Raw genomic sequence first — 19568 nt, 5'->3', positions numbered from 1 at the left:
CATTATCGGGACAAATTGAAGAGGGACAGAGCAAGTGAAAGAGAGAGGAGAAAGATGGAAAGAATCTTTGTGGTTGAGCGCTGCATTGAATTAACTTCACAAACAAACAGATTGATCTCCGTTTGTCCTGATGCTTTCGGTTTGAATAAAGGAGAAGGAGAGCGGATACAGTCGGGTTTATTTGAGACCATTTGTTTTATTTAAATGAAAGTTTGTTTCACTTAAGAAGAAAACTAAATATATTCTGTTTGGCTGTTTTTCTGTTATTTCTAATGCGTGATATGTTGCTCATATTGATCCCGTGTCTGAGAGCGCTCTCCTGTGTGCTGCAGTGAATCGGATGAGAACGGGAACGGACCTGCGGCCGTGGAGAGCAGCTCGTCGGCTGAAACCTCGTCGGACTCGGAGACGGATTCTGAGGAGGACTCGGACTCGGACTCGCCGCCGCCGACCCAGAAAAAGAATGACGCCAAGTCGAAATCGAAGGTGAAGCAGCGATTCAAACAAGTCAAAGAGGTTGTCTGGGACGGTATTAAAACAGAACGCTGCTCAGCTTTCTTGAATCTCACTATATAAAGATGTCAGTATCATTACCTAATGTTTATAGATTTATGAAGTTTAATTTAAAATTAAAGCAATCTAACTTGAAACTTAGATGGAAGCAGCCAAAAAATCACCACACAGTTTGTATTTTTGGTATTTTTCCCCATCAGTTAACATTTTTAATCAATTGGTGTTTGGAAAGATGTTGATATTCAGCAAATGATTTTTCAAATCTGAAGGTGAAAGAAAGCAGCTAATTCTACGAAAATAAGAATCTGAGGGCGACTGTCCGTCCGACGCCTCAGAAGAATGATAAAAAGACCAAACACAAGAGATCCTATGATTTAAACAGCTAGTGGGTGTTGATTGGGTGCAACGTCGCAAAAAATGCATTTTCAGCATCAAAAAATAGTTTTTATACTCAAATAACAGAAGGTTGTTGATTCACTGTGGCTCACATGCAATTTCTCAATCGCTTATTGAGATGCATTAAGTTTTCATAAAGGCTAAAACAATCAAAACAAAGATTTAACTATTTCACAGTATTAGTCCAGGTGATAAAAGCACCGCTGCGGTTATTCGTCACCTTCCTCAGCCGCACCAGATATTAAAAATAGACCCCCGTTTACATTGATCTGTGCAGCCATGGCAACGCGCCGCATGCATCTGTGCTTCATTATCTGGTGCTAAATACAAAAAGGTGTCGACTTGAAGCTGGTATCAAACATTTGAGTGCAGGAAGCATGCATTTATCAAGCTGCAGTGCTCGATACTATACATACATTATTTACGATGCATCGTGCAGAAACCATTGGTGAGGATATCGTTGTAAACAGGATAACAGCTCGGCGCCGTTCAGCTCTCCATGTCTTGAAACCTTCAAAGTCACAAATTAGATTCTGGGATGTGATTTGGCTTTGTGGTGTCTCCATTTCCCCCCCCCCCCCCCCCCAAGTCTTTCATTTGCACCCTGTTCTGCCCTCCCAATCTTTTTCTTACCAGTTCTGCTCATCACATTATCTCCCAGCCTCCTGTTGGTTTTCTGCACTATGAAATTCTCATTTCATACACTTTGTTATTTGGGCTCGGCCTATGAATTATGCATCTTTGTTTCATTCCCGCCCTCCCCTCTCTTTCCACACACCTCTTCCTCCCTTTAGTAACAAGGTTTCCGTCTCTATTACTGCCACCAAGCATCAATCAGAGACAATCTGATAAGATACGCCTCGAACTTTATGGTTTGTTTTCTCTCTCTCTCTCGCTGCCGATGTCCTCTTGTGTTTCTTTTCCCCGTGTCTGCGTCTCTCTGCCTCTCGTCCCGCGTTTGATCACCCTGGAGTATGCAGAGGGGAATTTTTATGGTTCTTTATGTGAAGCGATCAGAGTACGGAGAAAGGGTGATAAAGGCATTAGTTTGTTTAAATGGGTTTTTATTGGCGCTTCTTGTGCAGCGAGTTGCAAAGCCTGTGTCGTAATTCCCAGCAGTCAACACCTGACAAGCCAGTCGTACAGAGGTGGCTGTGGCTCAAAGCCGAGCATGACCGACGACTGAAAGCTCCCCACGTGTCACCTGCAAATGCTGACGGGGTTTTTTTTTTCCTGCTTTTGAGAATGAAAGCTCTTATAAAAGTATTTATTCACTTGTTTTTGTCATTGCACTAAATGCTTTGTAGTCAATATTCTAAGACTGGTTTATTGTCTCTCTTATAGAGGTGTTAAATGCTAATTATTTAGCCATAAAGTGAATTATTTTCAGTGAAACCAGAAGGCTGAGTGATGCTTAGCTTAGCGTATAGCCGTTCTCCCACAATACTGAATTAATTTCTGTTTTCTAGATGAGACGGATCAGCTATGGATTTTCACAAGTATTCATTTTGTTGGTGAAGCTTGTCCAAAATTGCACATTTTGTCGCTGCGTAATGAAATGTTGGTCTGTGAGCAAAGTCACATTCAGCCCAATAAAAACTTCAAACAAGCTCTGAAAGTTTTCTTCAGAAAATGAAAAGAAGCTCTCGGAGAAGAGATAAACCCTTTCAGTGAGGGGGGAGGATACAGGAGAAAGAGGGTGTTGGAAGACGATAATCTCTTACAGTCGGCTTTAAAATATGTCTGAGATCTTGTCAGAAAAACCAATTGTCGTATTAATCCCTGGTTTTTCCTCCATATGTGTTGATCTTTTACACCTCATGCTCAGAGTTGCCGTTTTTTCTGTTTTTTAGGTGGCTGTGAAGTCAAAGGAGGTTTCTCTCTTGGATCTTGATGATTGTGAGTTTTTTTTTCTCCCTCTTGAATGTTTCTAATATGAAACAAACGGTGCGCTCTTTCATTTCCTGTTGTTCATATCTGCGTGATGTGAAAAACATTTGAGCTTAATAAAAAGTCTCTCTCCGTCATTTCCACCAGTTTCTCCTGCGCCGACGAACCCGGCCCAGTCCGTGGCCTTGTCCCCGAGCCTGCTGTCCGACCTGGAGGGCCTCTCCCTGTCCAACGTCTCCTCCGCCGCCGTGCAGGTGAGCGCCCCCGCCCTCCTCCCTGCGTTCATGTCTCAGCATTAGAGCCGCACGGGCTGACATTTCCCCCCATCTCCATGCGTTGTTAAAAGTCGATTGTTCCTTTTGTGCCTGACACCGACGCCACGGCGGAGCAGCGTATGAGAGCTGGTGGAATGAGCCGCTCTCCCTTGTGGAACATTTCAGCTCCAGACGCCAACTATTGACCTTTCCTGCCTTCTTATATTTATAGCCAGTCAGGACGGCGGAGCAGCTCTGCCTGTTTCCTGTATCTCTTATAGTCTGTCTTTTTGCTCTTCCACACCCTTGAACTCTATTTCTGTGTCTCATCTATAAGTCCACCCACCACGCTGCTCACTCTCTCTCTCTCTCTCTCTCCTCCTGTCACCTTCCATCTCTCTCTGTCAGATGTTGCGTCCCTCGTGTCTCCATGTTGTGTATATCTGATGGTTGACCTTTCCTCGTGTGACGGCTCCTTTCTCTCCTCAGTTTGCGAGCGGCTCCGCTCGTCTTGTGTATTTTGTATCTTGTCTTTTCTCCCCCAGGGAGGCGGGAATATGTCCAGTCCTTTCTTTTTTTTTCTTCTTCTTCTTCTTCTTCTTCTTTTTTTTGCTGTTGCTGTGTCTATTTGAAGCCGGGTCCCTCTGCTGTCGGAGGATTTTAAATCCGGAGGGAGTTTAGATATTTAATCATAACATGAGCTCTGTGTGTGAATATGTTCAGTATCCATTCAGCTGTTTGAAGTGTACATTTCAGTTGGATTAATTAATTAGATACATGGGATTAATTGTGGTGCTGCGGGTAAATTACTTAAAATTAGCTCCAATATAGCAATTATTTTATTACTTGAGTGTTTTAATAACATAAATGTCACGAAAGTGCATCGTTTTGCTCGGTTTTCTTCTCAAATTGCTTGTTTTCCCAAAACAGCGAACACATTTTTAATCAAGGGCCTGATTGATGATATATTTATTAAGCATTTTCAGAATTTGCCTTTATTTTTTTGCACATTTTAAAAGTTTTCTGTTGAGATATCCACTGACTTGCAATTTTCAGCTCAATATCTGTTTTACCTCAAACAAGTCTTATATACTTTATACGGTATATAAATATATATATATATATATATATATATATATATATATATATATATATATATATATATATATATGTATAGACATATAATATTCCACACTTTGTTACCACACGAAAATACACACATACAAACAAATTTGAAAGTTTCAGGGGTGGAATAAAAGCTTTTGAACATTATCATGTTGTAACTGTATAATTCCTGCTATTTGACCTCAGAATATAAAGCTCGGCTTCTGTGTATCAGCTGTGAGTGTTATCTCAACACCCGCTGCTCCTGGTTGTCAATGCTTTGTTACATAATCATCCTCTGCTGCTGCGCATAATCAATATTCACATGATTTTTAGTGTAATTTGTTGCGATGAGGTGTTTATGAAATCATCGTGAAATTACCCCCCCCCCCCCCCCCCCCCCCGAGCAGAGTTTTTCTACTGAGCTGAAAACACGTCTTGCTGACATTACTGCAGGTGGTCTGTCAATATTGTGGTAAAAAAAAGACTGTTTTCATCATCGAAATATCAGAATATGTACGTAGAAATAAAAACAAAGACATAAAGCATCATATCATCAGCTATTCTGATCTTAAAATACCTATTAGTAGTGTTCTGATGAGTAAATATGGAGTTAATTAGGTATTTTTTACTAAAATGTAGGCAGTAAGTGAAGGCGACATCAGCGAAACTTTGATTTTTTGTAAAAGTTTAAGGGTAAAAAAGCTTAATGCTAAAACCCATAAGTTGGTTGGAAATGTAATTTGTCGGGTTTTTTTTAAAACTTTTCCTCCTGAGCAGTTGCATGTTTCCAGTCTAGACGGGCCTCTGCGCCGTCCCAGCTCCTCCGCTGCACTTACCTTCGTGGCGAGTTAGTCTTAATATTCTGCGTCCGCCCGGCAGTGCCGGCCGCCTGTCACTCAGTATGATTGACAGCGGCTCTCAGGCCAGCGTTTATGCAGCACAAGTCTTGTTAGTCAATTTCTCCTCCTCAGGTGAAGGCCAGGGAGTAATAGAGAATAGAAATGCAGATTAGAACAGGGAACTTTTTGCACATCAACATCTGATTTAGAGTCAATTCTATGCATAAATACATGATGGGCAACGGGATTCATAGACAAGGGTAAATAACCTCACCTTTATTCGCACCGCCCCTCCCCGCGCATGCACGCCGGAGCTCCTCCACACACACACACACCCGCAGACACACACATACCAGTACACTGGCCTCAGTGTCATTTCTATTTCTCAGCAATCTGCCCACAGAGGCAGCGAGTCTGTCTCAGCTGAGCGCTCGGGCCTTTTTAGAGAATTACTGCATGGTTATCAAAGGCATTTAGATTAACCCTGGTCACTGTCTTTGACCCACCTCCTCTTCTGTCTCCTCCTCCTCTCCCCAGCTTCTGCATGCTCCCGCTCTCTCTAATAACATTTTGACATTAGGATCTCTCACAAATGCCTCTTAAATCCCCCCCCCCCCCCCCCCCCCCCCCCCCCCCCCGGCAGCCCACCCCAAACCTCTTCCGACCGCTGTCCGTGTGTGCGGCGGGGTGGCTCGGGCTGATAACTTTTCATTCATAATTAGCAGCCGGCGAATGGGGCTCCGTTGGAGGGAAATTGAACTGTCAGCGGCGGGGCGCAGGGCGTTTGACCCCATCACGCCCAGAGGGGGCCATCATAATTTGTTCATTTGGTGTCCATCAGGCGGGCGCCAGCGCCGCCCCTCCTCCCCCCACGCCTCCCTCCTCACCCCTCTGACCTCCCCCCCCGCAGCGGCCTCTCTGGGTTCACGTCTAATTATGAATCAGCAGGAGGACCTGCAGCGCCACGAATATAGCGGCCCCTGCCCTCCAAACCTCCTGCTGCCACTCAAACTGCAGAGATTGCCTCTTAAATAGGAATGAACGCCCGCACGGAAATCGCCGGCGAGAGCGGCGGCCTGAGAGGCCGGTGCGGACTTTGAGAGTGGTTTAATGCAGCCATGGCATCATTTTCCATCTCATTAACTACTTTTCGTAACTTCATATCTTTATCACATGAAGCCTGTTGGTATTTTCCTGCACTTTGTGTTTTATCTTTTCCTGAAAACCTTTGTTTCCTCTTTTTTGATTACTGTCGAAAACCGAATCAGGGTGTCAGCCGTAATTTTGAAGTCCTTGAACGTAATTATGAGTGCATTTTGACTCTATGGTTTTTATGCAACTTATTTTTGACCATAAATATGGTGTGTTTTACCAATAAAACGGCTGGCATTACAGCTCTGTTCCTTCGAAAAAGAATTTGTTTTAGTACAGGTGTCTTTGGAACACAGCAAAATTCATTGTTTTGACATCGATCCGCCTAAAGTTTAGAGCCTGAAAGTGAATTAGAATTAACATACATAAATAGCTGAATCTCATGAATTTGTTTTGCTTTCATTTTGCCAGCTCAGTACATCTGTGTGTGTGCGTCAGTTTTTTCGTTACCATGATCAATGCAAAAACCAGCAGTTTAATACGTCTTGTTTGATTTGATGAGAGGAGAAAATACAGTAAATCACCTGAAGTTTGTGAATCTGAACTGTAATTTGGTGGTGATGAGTGCATGTTAGTTGCAGCTGTATTTGTACCAAGTGCAGTGAAAGTGTCAGTTTGTTAGCAACACTTGGAAAACTAGATGAAGGACACCAGTGTTACCGAATAACAGTCCTCCATTATTGCTAATTTTGCATAATGAAAAATTTCACTATTAATCATTTCCGAATACCTAATTTACTGACAAATTGGCATAAATTAACTAACCTCTGTCTCTTGTGCGCCGGAGAGACTTCTTGTTACATTAAAGTAGTTTTAGGTGGCTGTAGTAACATTTATTTAATTCAATTTGCCGTCAAGGTCTTTGTGACGCCCCTCAATTAATTGTCATCTCCTGACTGAAGGGAACAATTAGGCCTCTAAAGTCAAACACATGTCCCTTACCTTAATGCTCACAACTCTCGTAGAGCATTAATGAAGCAGAGACGGCGTCTGAAATACAGAAATGGATTTTCAATACATCTCTGTACACAGCTCGCTCCTCTTTCTTCCGAAATTGGCCGTCTTATGCACGCCATGAGAGGCTGCCCGGCCCCCCTTTTTTGAATATGTCAGCGGGATTTTCAGGTCATTTGCCAGAGAGGATGCTGGGAACGCGGCGTCCGGGGCTGCTGAAGGTGACTCGGGGTGTCTGTGTCATCCATCACAGGAGCTTCCTTTAAGTTGATGCATAATAGAGCCTCTCAATCAACTTCCTCGCTCATTGTCACCTCCCTCCTTCCTGTCCAGGGTGGAGACTGCAAGCCAAGCCCAAAGAGAATTTAAAAAAAAAAAAAGAGAGAGAGAGAGAGAGAGGTAGAGTGACTCAGGAGTCAAGGTTACATCCCTCTTCTTCTCTTATTTACACTTGAGGTGTTATGGGCTTGCACTGTGTAGCAGGACAGCAGCGTGTGAAGGGGGCGCGTTGTGGACGCCAGTGTCAGGCTTTAACTGTCCACCGTGTCAAATTGGTGATAATAAGCAGTTTGAAGCCTCGTCCTGTCGCCGCACGCCGGCTCGGCTCGGCTCGGCTCAGCTCGGGGCGAGGTGACAAGACGGGACCTTGAAGCAGGATGTGTCTGTCAGGAAGGTAAATCTCCGCCGTGATGGGGTGGCGAACATTACGGCGGGCTTTATCGACACGGACTGCTCTGACACGTCCAAAAGTGGCCCGATAAATTTCCGCGCGCCGGCGGCGGCGTGACGGGCGCCCGCGAGGGCACGGCGGCGTTACGGCGCGGCAACAAATGTTTGTTTGACCTCCCTCGCAGGCGCTCGGGCGGCGTGGGCACGAGGGACTCTGCTCGCCTGTCAGGAGGACGGCGAGACGGAGGGTTTATTCTCCATCTGATAGGGGGCTTAAAATTTTATGGCGCTACAGTTGATGGAATACTCAAACGGGTTCAAGCATATTTTCGCTGTTGAAGACCAAATAAAATAAACTGTGGTCGTTTCTTGATTTGGTTTTGGCGAGGTGTTTTCATTCCAGGTAAAGGAGATATTTTTTGCTGGCTCAAAAATTTTTTAATGAATTCTTTAAAATCAGAACTTCCCTACTTTTGTTCTAAGACAACACCTTTAGACTGACCCCTGAATTTTCTGATTTGCCAAAACATCCCACTGAAGCCAAACACTGGCAGACACGCCCACTCCCACACATAGTGTCTAAAAAGAAAATCAGATTTCCTGGTCTGCTCTGGGTTCAGAGGTATAAAAAATGCACCTGAAGATCCAAGATTAGGTCCAAATCCAGGCTCTAATGCGGATGACTGTGCAAAGTGTAATAAAATATGTTAATGTCAATGTTAAATTGCTTTAAAGACATACATGTTTAGGATAAGTGTTTTTTTTCTTCCAGTAAAACTAACAGAAAACTTTGGACTTCTCAGTATTTGTTAGTTATTGGACGATATTAAGAAAGCATGCTTCATGTAATGTTGGATTGATGTAGCAAACATGAATTGGAATCAATACTTGTTGAAGTATTGGATATTAATATATTTTCTGCTGTGGCATTGGTACCACCAAGTGGCAGTGCTCTTTCTCTTGCCCATAATATACACTTCAAAAAAAAAAAAAAAGACTGACTGACTGACTTTGACAACCGAACCATGCAAATCTGTGCTGTTCCCCACTGACCCCAGTTAAATAACAAACCTCTCAAACACGCTGTTCTCTTATTTTAATGCTGAAGTTTGTTTATTGTATTTTGTTCCTGCCGATCTCTTCAGAAGTGATTCCAAACTGTCATGTGTGGCTTCCTCTTCCAGTGTCGGAGCGATTCTTCATCCTCCGCCTCACCACACGACACGCCCCGAGGACGCCGTTTACATTTCTCACCCCGGTCCGAACACGCTGGCAGTACGTCGAGCTCCAGTAAAACAATGTACACTGACACCCCTCAACACGGCGAGCCCTGCCGCCGCCGCTCCGCGTCTCCACTGTGCTTCTCCACATCATATTCTCAGTCATACTCAATTAGATTAATTAGCTCACAGTCTGTTACTGGAAGTATTTTTCTACCACCACTTGCTTTTTTTTAAATTTTATTCTTTATAAAACGCTTCATGATGTTAGATATCACTGCTTTTGTTATTCTTGTGACTTCTTTAAAAGTTCTATCTTTTTTTTTGGTCACTTTCTGGTGGTAAATAAGTTTATTTTTTCCCTTTTTTTTTTTGTGTGTGTGTGTGTGTGTTGACACTTCGAGATGAACCAGCGTCTTCGCTCCAGCTTGGTGTTTGTTGCGTTCAAGTGCTAATTGTTTTAGAAGGTGTGAACAGGCTGGATCTGTCCTCGTGCTTGGAGCCAATTAGTGCTGTCACTCAAAACCGAAGGACCTTCCGAGACTGAACAAACTACGGAAACTTGTCAGACTTCTAACACTTTTGTTACTGACATGAATAAAGTCGAGGTGCGTTCGAGGCTGATGCACATGATGGAATTATCTCCACTGTGTGTTTTACGCCGTGTGGGCCGACTCACCTCATCTCTGTGTAATGAGAGCTCCCGTTTACCAGCATCAAGCGATAATGTCAACGCCGCCAAGTGTGAGCAACGCTCATCAACGAGCAACAACACCATAATTTTTAAGGCTAAAAAAAATAAATAAATAAAAAAAAGTAGACTGCAGCCTCCCAGTTTTTTCTGTTTCTTGGTCTCTCAAAGGTAATGCAATTTCCTGCTTCTAAAAAGGTAAAAGCTCCTTTTAAACTGCCGGCGAATGGCAGGTTTGGGGCCGTGCAGGCACTTGTGTTTCTATTCATTAGGGGTTGTTTTTATTCAGCCCTGGTTTGCCTGAGCATTCAGCCCATCTCCATCTAACCGGGCTGATTGAGAACATTTCTTAAATGCGCTCCTCTTTACCCCACAGAGTTAATGAAGGGAGCGCCGGGGCGGGGGATTTTTCAAGCCATCACTTGGTCCCACTTCACTAAGAAGTGGCGCGGGCGGGCTGCCGATTGGCCGCCATAAATTGCATGAATGCAGGTGATGGGAAGACCGGAGATTCTTGTATTAATTTGGCCTCTTGTGTGGATGCATTTGCACTGTAATGTACAAAGCATCCCTGGATATTGTGTTGATGCAGACAGCGTTTGGGATTCGGATGGTGTTCTGAATGTGGCGGGTCGGGCTTTAGGTTGATTTTTTTTCTTTCTTTCTTTCTTCAGCCTTTTCATTTTTCTTTGTTTGCTCTCTGGTTGACAGATCTGGCAGGAATCAGTCTGGTCCTGCAGTTTGTCACTTCAGTGTAACCTTTTTTTTTTCCAGTCTCATAAAATGAAACAGGATCGCTTTTATTTGACTTAATTTCTTGTTTCCAATTTTAGGTTTGATGTCTTTTTTAAAAAATATTATGCAAATAAAAATTGTTACATGATGAAAATAGTCATGCTAACAATAAAAAATGTTTCTATATTCCGTTATATGCAATGTGTTTTGTTATTTTACAGAACGGGGAATTGAAATACTTCGTAGTCTGAAACATTTAATGATGCTTGATGATAGAAATTCATGGTCTGCGACTTTTTAAACTATTTTTTTGTTCATGTCCAGAAGCAGGGTACACCCCGGACTCCCTGGACCATTTGCACCTCGTGTTTGTCGATCCTCATCTCTTCTCTTCCGTCCCTTCAGGTCAGCACGCAGTCCTTCGGCCCCGTGAAGAGCTACGAGTTGCTCCACCACATGACTGGAAAAGGTCTCTCGGCCAAGTACCACTTCCCCAGGCAGCCGTGTCTGTACCAGCCCAGCATGGTCTCGGTGCAGCTCTCACTGACCAACAACTCGGACCACTGCCTGGAGGAGATCCACATTGGGGACCGAACCCCGGCAAGCCTGAACATCCACTGCTTTAACACTATCGGTGAGTCGGGCGGCGTTCTTCCGTTAGCTCACTTCTTCTGCTTCTAATTTGTGTGTTTTACATGCGTTATAGGTAGGAAGGAGAGGATAAAACGCTATAAAACCAGCCAAAAAGCTTTTAAAACCGTCCTTCTATCTGCTGTCTTTCAGTGATGTTGAATCCTTGAGGTCACATCTAGTTTTTCCACAACCAAATTTCTGCAGCTATGATTGTTTTCTCTGACAGATATTAAGCGATCATCATGCTATCTAAAAACCTTTAAGCCCGTTTGCTATCAGACCCTGCAAATAGCCCAGCAGCAATCCCCCCCCCCCCATCCAGAAAACAGCCAATATTACTCCAGCTAATCCCAGTTCATTATTATCGATCAGGACGAACAAACATACACAATCTCCATATTTCTCCACACACTGCTGTATGACGGCGGAATAATATAAGACAGGGAATAGTGCTCCCTTAACGCTTTCGGTTTCATGTGTGTCTGCGCACACACACACACACACACACACACACACACACACGCAGAGGTATAGTGTGCAGTGGAGCATGTTAAAACTGTCAATTGCAGCGGATTGATTGGGCATTGAAGGAACTCAAGCAGCCAAACAGTGAGTAATTTGGATCGATTGGGCCTGGCTACTGTGAGCCGGCAGCTGCAGTGAGTTTGGATAAGTTGCAGAGGATGAATACAGACAAAGCTTTATGTACTGCTGTTTGTTTTTTATGTTTGTGTGTGCTAGTTTAGAGACAATACTTTCCAGGGTATGAATTTAAAATGGAATATAGCCCGTGGCTCTGGCAGAGGCGACCTCATGCTGCTTGGCAGCGGTTAAATTTATCATGTAATAGTGGAAATTAATGAATTACGTCTACTTTTATGCCCTCAGTGGCTCAGACGTTCAGAGATCACACTTCATAAATGAGATCAAAACTGTCCCAATATGCCAAACAGCATATTCTGCTTTGATAATCCCACCAATACCCGTTTCTTACGTAAGTGGGAGTGAAACAGGCTTTCCAACTGTTCTTTGATTCATTACAAAGAAGCATTTTTACAGTAAAGAAAAAATTTGCCAAACATAAATGTCCCAAAATTGATCCCATCTGGCCTGTAGTGAATTGTGTGAAGGGGAAAGGTGTGTGAGGCTGTGTGTGAGGCTGTGTGTGAGGCTGTGTGTGAGGCTGTGTGTGTGTGTGTCCATGACGGCTGTGTTTTCTGAGGGTTTCCTCTGGAGTCTCTGCTCTCCACTCCTGTCTGTAGAAACAGTTACACAGCGAAGCGGCTCTGCTCCGCACATCCAGAGAGGCCAGGAGGATGTTTCTGTCTGTCTGCGCTCTTCTCCTTGTTAACCTCCCCCTCCTCCTCCTCCTCCCCCTCCTCCCCCTCCTCCTCTTCATCCTCCTCCTCCTCAACCCGTTCAGCTGTCCAGACACTCTCACTTCAGCGTTTTTTGGCTTAGCTTAGCTCTCTTGCAGCTCGCCCCGCTGCGTCTGTCTCCCACACCTCATCTCTCTTGATGCTGACGCTCTCTTTGACAAGCCCCGTGTTTTGGAAATATGCTAGTCCTTCACATGTTGCCCCCCCCCCCCCGCCCCGGCTGTAGGTGTGGGAGATGAGATTGAAGGATAGATTTCTCACACACGGTGGCCTTGCTTTGTGAAGTAGAAAACACAAGTGGTGTGGATGCCTGTCTGTTCCACTCTGCTGCTGCACCCTCCACCACCGCCTCACCTCCACCCAGCCTTCCTCCTCCTCCTCCTCCTCCCGGTGCTCCATCCTTCCCCACGCTGCAGACTGCCCTTGTCACTCACTCTTCCTCTTCCCCTCTCTACCCCTCTCAGATCGGTTGCAGCCAGAGGCCTCGGTGACGGTATCCATGGGCATTGACTTCAGCGACTCCACACAAGCCGCCAACTTCCAGCTATGGTAAGAAAACCCCGACGCCGCTCAGGCGTTTGTCTCCTCTCGGGCCTCCGGCTGCACGTCTCTCCGCAGCCGCTCATCACATATCCTTTACACGCCTGTTTTTCTTACTTCTCCTTTCTCCTCTGTTCTCTGTTAATTTCCTTCTTCCTCTCCGCTCTGTGCCGGCGCTCCCAGGTGAGACATCAGCCGCAATTGATCCCCGTTCACTGGGATAACAATTATTCCTCCAGTAATCAGCCCCGGCCCAAATCAGCCCGCTGAATGCCATTGGCACCGCGACTCAGCCGATCGATAACCTTATCAGAAAATCTGTTTGAGATGGGGGAATCAATCCGGCCCAAAATGCCATTCACAGAGCGTGGCCTGCATGCAGTCAAACGAGAAACGTTTCATACGCAAAAAAACAAAACGTACAAACACACACTCTACTCAACACCCTTCAGTTAGGAGGAATTCAAATTAAAAACCAGGAGAAATTGAGGTTCGTTTGTTTATTTTCTTGCTTTTGTGTTGCAAATAAATGTTAATAAAGCTTCAAACCTTGTTTTTGGCTCCTCAGCACCAAGGAGGACCGGTTCAACGTGTCCATTCAGCCCGCCGTCGGGGAGCTGTTGATGCCCAGCTCCATGACTGAGCAGGACTTCTGCAAGGAGCAAGGTGAGGCCAAATGTTGGCGAATTACAAGGAGAGTTGTTGCTGCAGACGTTCAGCTCATATGTATGTAACAGAGTTACTCTGCATATTGAAATGACATTGGAACCAACATTTATGAAATATTTTCATAAATAATGTCTTTAAAAGGACAAATATTGCAAACAATTCATTACAGTACATCCAGTGTGCTGTTAAATACACATTAAAGGAATAAGAGTCTGTCATGTAATAATATACACATTACTCCTTTTGCTGTAATGTACACAGCTATTTAAGAAAACATCATAACAGTCTTCAGAGTTTCTGTGGGTTTAATAGTACTATTGGCATCAAAGTATTGACTTTTCTGTTGTTCTCATGTAAACAAAGCCTTCTCTTGGTTAAGTGCCATCAGTATCACATGGATCTGGAAATGGATCATCATACCAATAATCTTGCGCATCCGGCAGTTTCTTTCATACCAACGAGTAATAATGAAATTTTTTTTTTTTTTTCTGTGCTTGTGAAAGGCTGCTGAGATCCACAGGCAATAAAGATTATTCTAAAAAAAAAAAAGATAGTGTCTGATGTATTCCTAAAGATTCCACTGATTGTGTCCCCCCCAAAGGAGAAGCGATGTAATAAGAAAATGCAAATTATGGGTTAAAATGTTTCATCTTCACATTTTGAAGTGTGCACAATTTACTATTACATCAGACTAAAATGTAAAGATGTCAATGAAGTCTTAAGACTGTAATCTCATTTGACTTTTAGTCAGATATGCTTTAGATTATAAATTGAGTTTCCTAAATTAGCATCAGACAATTGTTTTTTTTCATGTAGTTTTACTTAAAGAGCAGTGAAAAGTCCCACTCTTGCCTAAAGTAAGCCGCAACACAGCACAAAGCACAAAATGTAAATTAAGTATCTGAAAGAGTTCAACGTATCCAAGAAACTTATGAGGGACTGTGGAGAAATCAGACACTGTCACCACGATGAAGATGGCGCCTTTTAAATGCCGCCTCTGTGTTTCACCCCTACCGAATACATCCGGCACTCAAACACAACAGATGCAACCACGCAATTTAGAGAACAAAGTTTTTCTTCTTGAGTAGCGTTTGAGTGAAGTTTCTTCCTCTTTTGATGTAACAGGTTCCTGGTGGAAAGAGTTAAGGTTCGCTTTAGGTTCAGCTCGAGAGTCGCTGCTTGACAGCACTGATTAAAATTTACCTGAAGTTTTCAACTGATGATGAACATTTTGACAGCAAAATCTTTTTTCTCGTGCAGAACATTTCATATGTTTTTGATTTAATGTAAATCTTGGTTTTTTTCAACATTCAAATCAGTGTTGACAGTTTTCGCATTCTCGAGCTGAATTCACTCGACAGGTTATGGAAGGAGGCGTAATTATCCAGTTTCTTTGTAGAAAAGTGTGACAATGAGCGCGCCGCCAATTTAATTTTCAATGTATATAACCGTTGAATTGTATTTGAACTCGAAATGTTAGGTGTAAATTCGTTTTGATTCGTCCGACGTTTTGCCCGACATTTTTGGCGTTTTCTCAGGAAAGCTGCTGGGTATGAATGAGACGTCCGCCACCGTCACCGCGACCAGCGCCTCCAGCCAGAACATCAACAAGCAGGTCCTGTCTGTGGCCAACGTCGGGGTGGTTTCATCCAGCCAGTCCAACGTCAGCAGGTAAAATACAGCTCACACACACACACACACACACACACACACACACGGTGTTAAGAGCCAATGGCTTTATTCACGTGTTAATGTGACATCCACAGTTTGTTTAGTTGATCAACGACAACAGCTGAGTTGTCAGCGCAGTGTGCGTCATTTCTGATGAGCGATTCTCGGGTTTAGTGAGAGGAAGATGCTCTATAATGCGGACGATTACAGAGCATCTTATATAAAATCATATAAAAACAAACCAAACTCAGTTTGACTCTTGTGGGAGTCACATCTGAGTTAAAAAGCAGAGTTGTTTCTGTCTGTGGTAAAGTTGAAATGTTCCTCGGTGCCTGTTATATTTTGCACATGGACTTTGGTGTGTGTGCGCGTGTGTGTGTCAGGGAGTGAAAGTGTGTGTGCGTGTCCCCCCGGCAGCTCCGTGCAGACATGCCAGGGGAATGCCCTGAGAAGCCTGGCTGTGTAATTGGTGTACACAATGTGTGCTAATGAGCTTCCTCCTCTGTCACGCACACCCGAACACCTGATAGATAATTACACCTCCCTCTCTCCCTCTGTTTCCTGCTCTGTCTCTCTTTTAATTCATCTCTGCACCCCATCTGTCTCTCCCTCCGCTCTGCTGTCTCTCTTTCACTTCCTCTTTGTGTTTCACTCTGTCCCTCTCGTCCTCCTCCCTTTCATCCTTCTGGTCGCCTCGCCGCCGCCGCCGCCCCCCCCCCCCCCCCCCCCCCCCTCCCTCATCTCCAGGTGATCTGCCATAATTTCTTTATGGATTTAAGGTGGGATTGAGGCGAAAATGTCGCAGACGGCGCGGATAAATAAGGGACGGCGGAGAACTCTGAGGGAGACGTTTCGCACAAGGTCACCGAAAAGTGAGGGAGTGAGTGGAAATCAATGGTCGGCGGTGGGAGAGGCCGGCGCCCGATCAGCCCATACTTCATTCAGAATAACCAATAGCTCGAATGGCTCCGCGCTATCAATCTCTCCCCTGCCTCTGTGACGACTTCAGAGGAAGACAGTGTCCCGGCGTTGCCCTGTAGTCCCGCGGTAATGAAGACGCCGTCTTCTCCCCGTCGTCACGACGACCAGCTCTGTGGAGATGATGGAGCTCCTCACTGGCAGAGTCCCACATCCACGTCTCCTCAGACCCTCAGGCTGGTGTGAGAACTCGTCTTTAAGGAGTTGATGAAAAGAATCAAGTCTGGCTGCCTCTGATGTGGTTTTTAATATTTTATATTAAGGCATATACAAGGATAGGTGCGTGTTTAAAGTGTTTTTAGTGGCCTGTTGCTTCAACAGTCTCATAAAATATCTGATAATTTTCTTGTTTATTAGCCTTTACTCCTATAATTCTGATAAACACTCATGAATTTGTTTAGTATTCCTAATTGACTGATCTGTCCTCCAGATGACGAGAGCAAAAACAATTCTGAGTCATTACAATTTGTGCTTTAATTTTTGGCTCCATCTTTTGTCTCGACCACCTTTTCAACTAGCAAATCCGGAGCCGAAACATTTAATCAGTCAACTGATCTCAACATATCCATCATATCATGTTGGTTCTGAGTCCAGTTAACTTCTGCACTACAGATGTAAAGAGCAATAACTACACAAGAGGGTAATAAAACACGGAAATAATGCCATGGACTTTACGTGATGGTGAAAGAGGTGCATACGTGTCCCTTTCTCTCCACTTCTTCATCACTGGTCTCAACAGCAGTTTGTTTTAGCTCTGTTTTTGTTCCCTGCTTCTACCTGTGTGAGCAGCAAGAGAACACTTTAGCCACGGAATGCTAACTTGTCAAATATATACAGCTTGTTGCTGATATGTGTGTTTCTTTATGTCCTCTTGATCTCATGACTGGCCGTCGTCTGTTCCAGTCTACAGCTGCAGGATGATCAGGCGAGAAGATTTTAATTCCAGATAAGTTTCACTTGTGCTTGTCGAAATGTAGAAGCGACAGAATCCGACTACAGTATTTATAAATACCTGTTTTGGTGCCAGTTTAGAAGATTTGTAATTCATAATCATGAAATATTTGGTGTGTAGCCACTACCTGATTAGTCTGTGACATATCCGTACAGATACTTTCGAAAATAACAAACTTCAAAATTACGAGCTGCTAAAAAAAAAAAAAAAAAAAAAAAACATTAAAATACAAAATAAACAATGTTTGTTCTATTTGAGAAGCTCCGAGATATTTGTGTTTTTGCTTGATTTAGGAAAACAGAAATATTTTGTGCCAGTGATGGGACAGTTACTCATTCAGTGGTGCTCCAGCACGCAGCCACACACACGCACGCACGCGCGCACGAGCAAGAAGTGATCGATCAGATCGGATACACCCACTGAGAGCTTATTGTAGAGGTCACTCCGCATTAAATGTGATGTGTGACTTGACCTCCATAGAGTCTGCCCCCACCCAGCCACCCCCCCCCCTCTGTTTCTCCTCTGATCTCCCCAGAGAAAGGCCTCTCTGATCCGGGCCAGATCACACAGAAATCCGCCCTTCGGAGGAGCCAGAGTTCCAGTTTAACGCAGAAATAATGAAGAGGATTTCAATATGAAGCCGGAGAACGATGCAGTTCATGAAACACGTTTCACCTGCTTTAAACTGACCTCAGATACTTTCTTTTTTTTTTGCATTGGAGATGGCGGTGCTGGAAGTCAGCAGGGGTTTGTGTGTAACAAAGCAACAGCTCGCCTCTGAACGTGATGCAGTGCCTGTGTCGACCAGCAGGGTGCAGCACTGCTTTTCTCCAAACAGGCAGTGGAGGCCGGGTGGAGGAGGAAGGGGGGGAGATGGGGGGGTGGGGGGGGGTGGATGCCACTGAAACACAGAAATTGATTGCTGGAAAGGAGGATGGCAATAAATCAAGCAGGAAAGCAAATGTAGAAAACGCTGTTCTTGTTTATGTCTAAACAGGCGGAATAGAATAAATGTGCTCTATTTTTCAGTCCGTTTGAAAGCAAATTTGATCGAATTTTGCATGCATTGCCAATCCCTCTGGTTAGAGCCTAATTTAAGAAGAAGAAGAAGAAAAAAAAAAAAAACCCAAACCGTTGATTTACAAGCTACGCTTTCTCTTTACTTTACACTCTGATATAATTAAATCACGCCGCTTTAAGCAGTGAATTCTCTTCTATTCAGCCTCGTCCCTTTTAGTGTATCACTAATTAACCAACTGATGATAAAGAAGACTCAACGTAGCGGCTTCATCTTCACGTTTAGCATTTGGTCTCCTCGTCTTTGTGGTCCGTCTGTCCTCTGGAGCGGTGGATGTCCGTCTGATTGTCCGTATGGCCCGGCTCTGGAGATTGCGTGGAGGGCTCCCGCCTTCTAATGGAGGCTAATAGTTTTGGCCATCTGCCTGGTCCGAGCCCGCCCGCTGCTGCTGGGCTCGGCGGTCTGGCCTCGCTGACCACTCAGTTGAAGGACACTCCTCCACTTGTCCACCTGGCCGGGAACCAGCCTGGAACAAGCGTCCAGCTGTGGCCACTGCAAACTCCACCTCTTTTCTTTTTCTTTTTTTTTTTCGCATAAGTTTGAGAGTCTGGCTGAAAACATGCAGTTTAGTCATGTTTATATCTTTTTTTTTTTTTCCTTTTTTTTTTCCTCCAGAGCTTGAAACATGCCCGGCTGTTGGGGTCTGAGATGCGGGCGGGCCGCGGGTTAAGCCCGGCCCGCGTCCTCCCAGCGTGAGGGTGAATGTAAAGGTGAAGCCCACTTTGTGTTTGCAGTGGCAGGGCGGAGGGGAGGCAGATGGCACACGCAGGCTCGCCGCACTGAGGAGAATCACGGGTAATTGGAGAGTGATGCTTAGCCGCAGCCCTGCCGATCGATGCCAATCCACCTGCTCTAAGTCCAGGGGTTATGCTTTGCTTTTCTTTCCATACACTGCAATTAATCCAGTGTTTAGCCCCAGTGTGAGGAGAGTGCGGGAGAATACCAATGACCCGTTTAAGGCCTGCTTGACCTTAATCTTCCCCTTCTAGTCCTTTAAAAATGCGGTGATCTGGGTCCAGATGTGATGTTGATGTGTTGTTGTTTGGGTTTTTCTTTCCCTTTTGCTCCTGCATGAAAAACAATCCGAGGCAAACACGCCTGGAAATCAACGAAATTGCAACACGCTCTTGTTTCTTTTCTTTCTTTTTTTTTTATTACCACACGTGAACAAAAAAGCCCCACAGCGGAGTCTCCTGAGACGAAATGAAAGCAGCCTCAGGGTGGTGTTAACTGGCTGAGTAAATGATA

At 44.5% G+C, this 19568-nt stretch overlaps 1 protein-coding gene across 2 annotated transcripts in view; it reads left to right on the top strand.

Moving 5' to 3' along the window:
- Nucleotides 1-19568, top strand: part of ap3b1a (adaptor related protein complex 3 subunit beta 1a) — a 51086-nt gene that overhangs the window by 26370 nt on the left and 5148 nt on the right. For both annotated transcript variants that reach the window (XM_030084950.1, XM_030084949.1), the window contains exons 20-26: nucleotides 333-486; nucleotides 2763-2808; nucleotides 2947-3053; nucleotides 10826-11054; nucleotides 12897-12981; nucleotides 13541-13638; nucleotides 15180-15312. In XM_030084950.1, the coding sequence (XP_029940810.1) occupies nucleotides 333-486; nucleotides 2763-2808; nucleotides 2947-3053; nucleotides 10826-11054; nucleotides 12897-12981; nucleotides 13541-13638; nucleotides 15180-15312 (852 nt within the window). The remainder of the gene's footprint in view (nucleotides 1-332; nucleotides 487-2762; nucleotides 2809-2946; nucleotides 3054-10825; nucleotides 11055-12896; nucleotides 12982-13540; nucleotides 13639-15179; nucleotides 15313-19568) is intronic.

This window comes from Salarias fasciatus, assembly GCF_902148845.1.
Source record: "Salarias fasciatus chromosome 7 unlocalized genomic scaffold, fSalaFa1.1 super_scaffold_4, whole genome shotgun sequence".
In the NCBI taxonomy this organism is placed as follows: Eukaryota; Metazoa; Chordata; class Actinopteri; order Blenniiformes; family Blenniidae; genus Salarias; species Salarias fasciatus.
The sequence above is the reverse complement of the archived record's forward strand: the minus strand, read 5'-3'. Positions and strand labels throughout refer to the sequence as shown.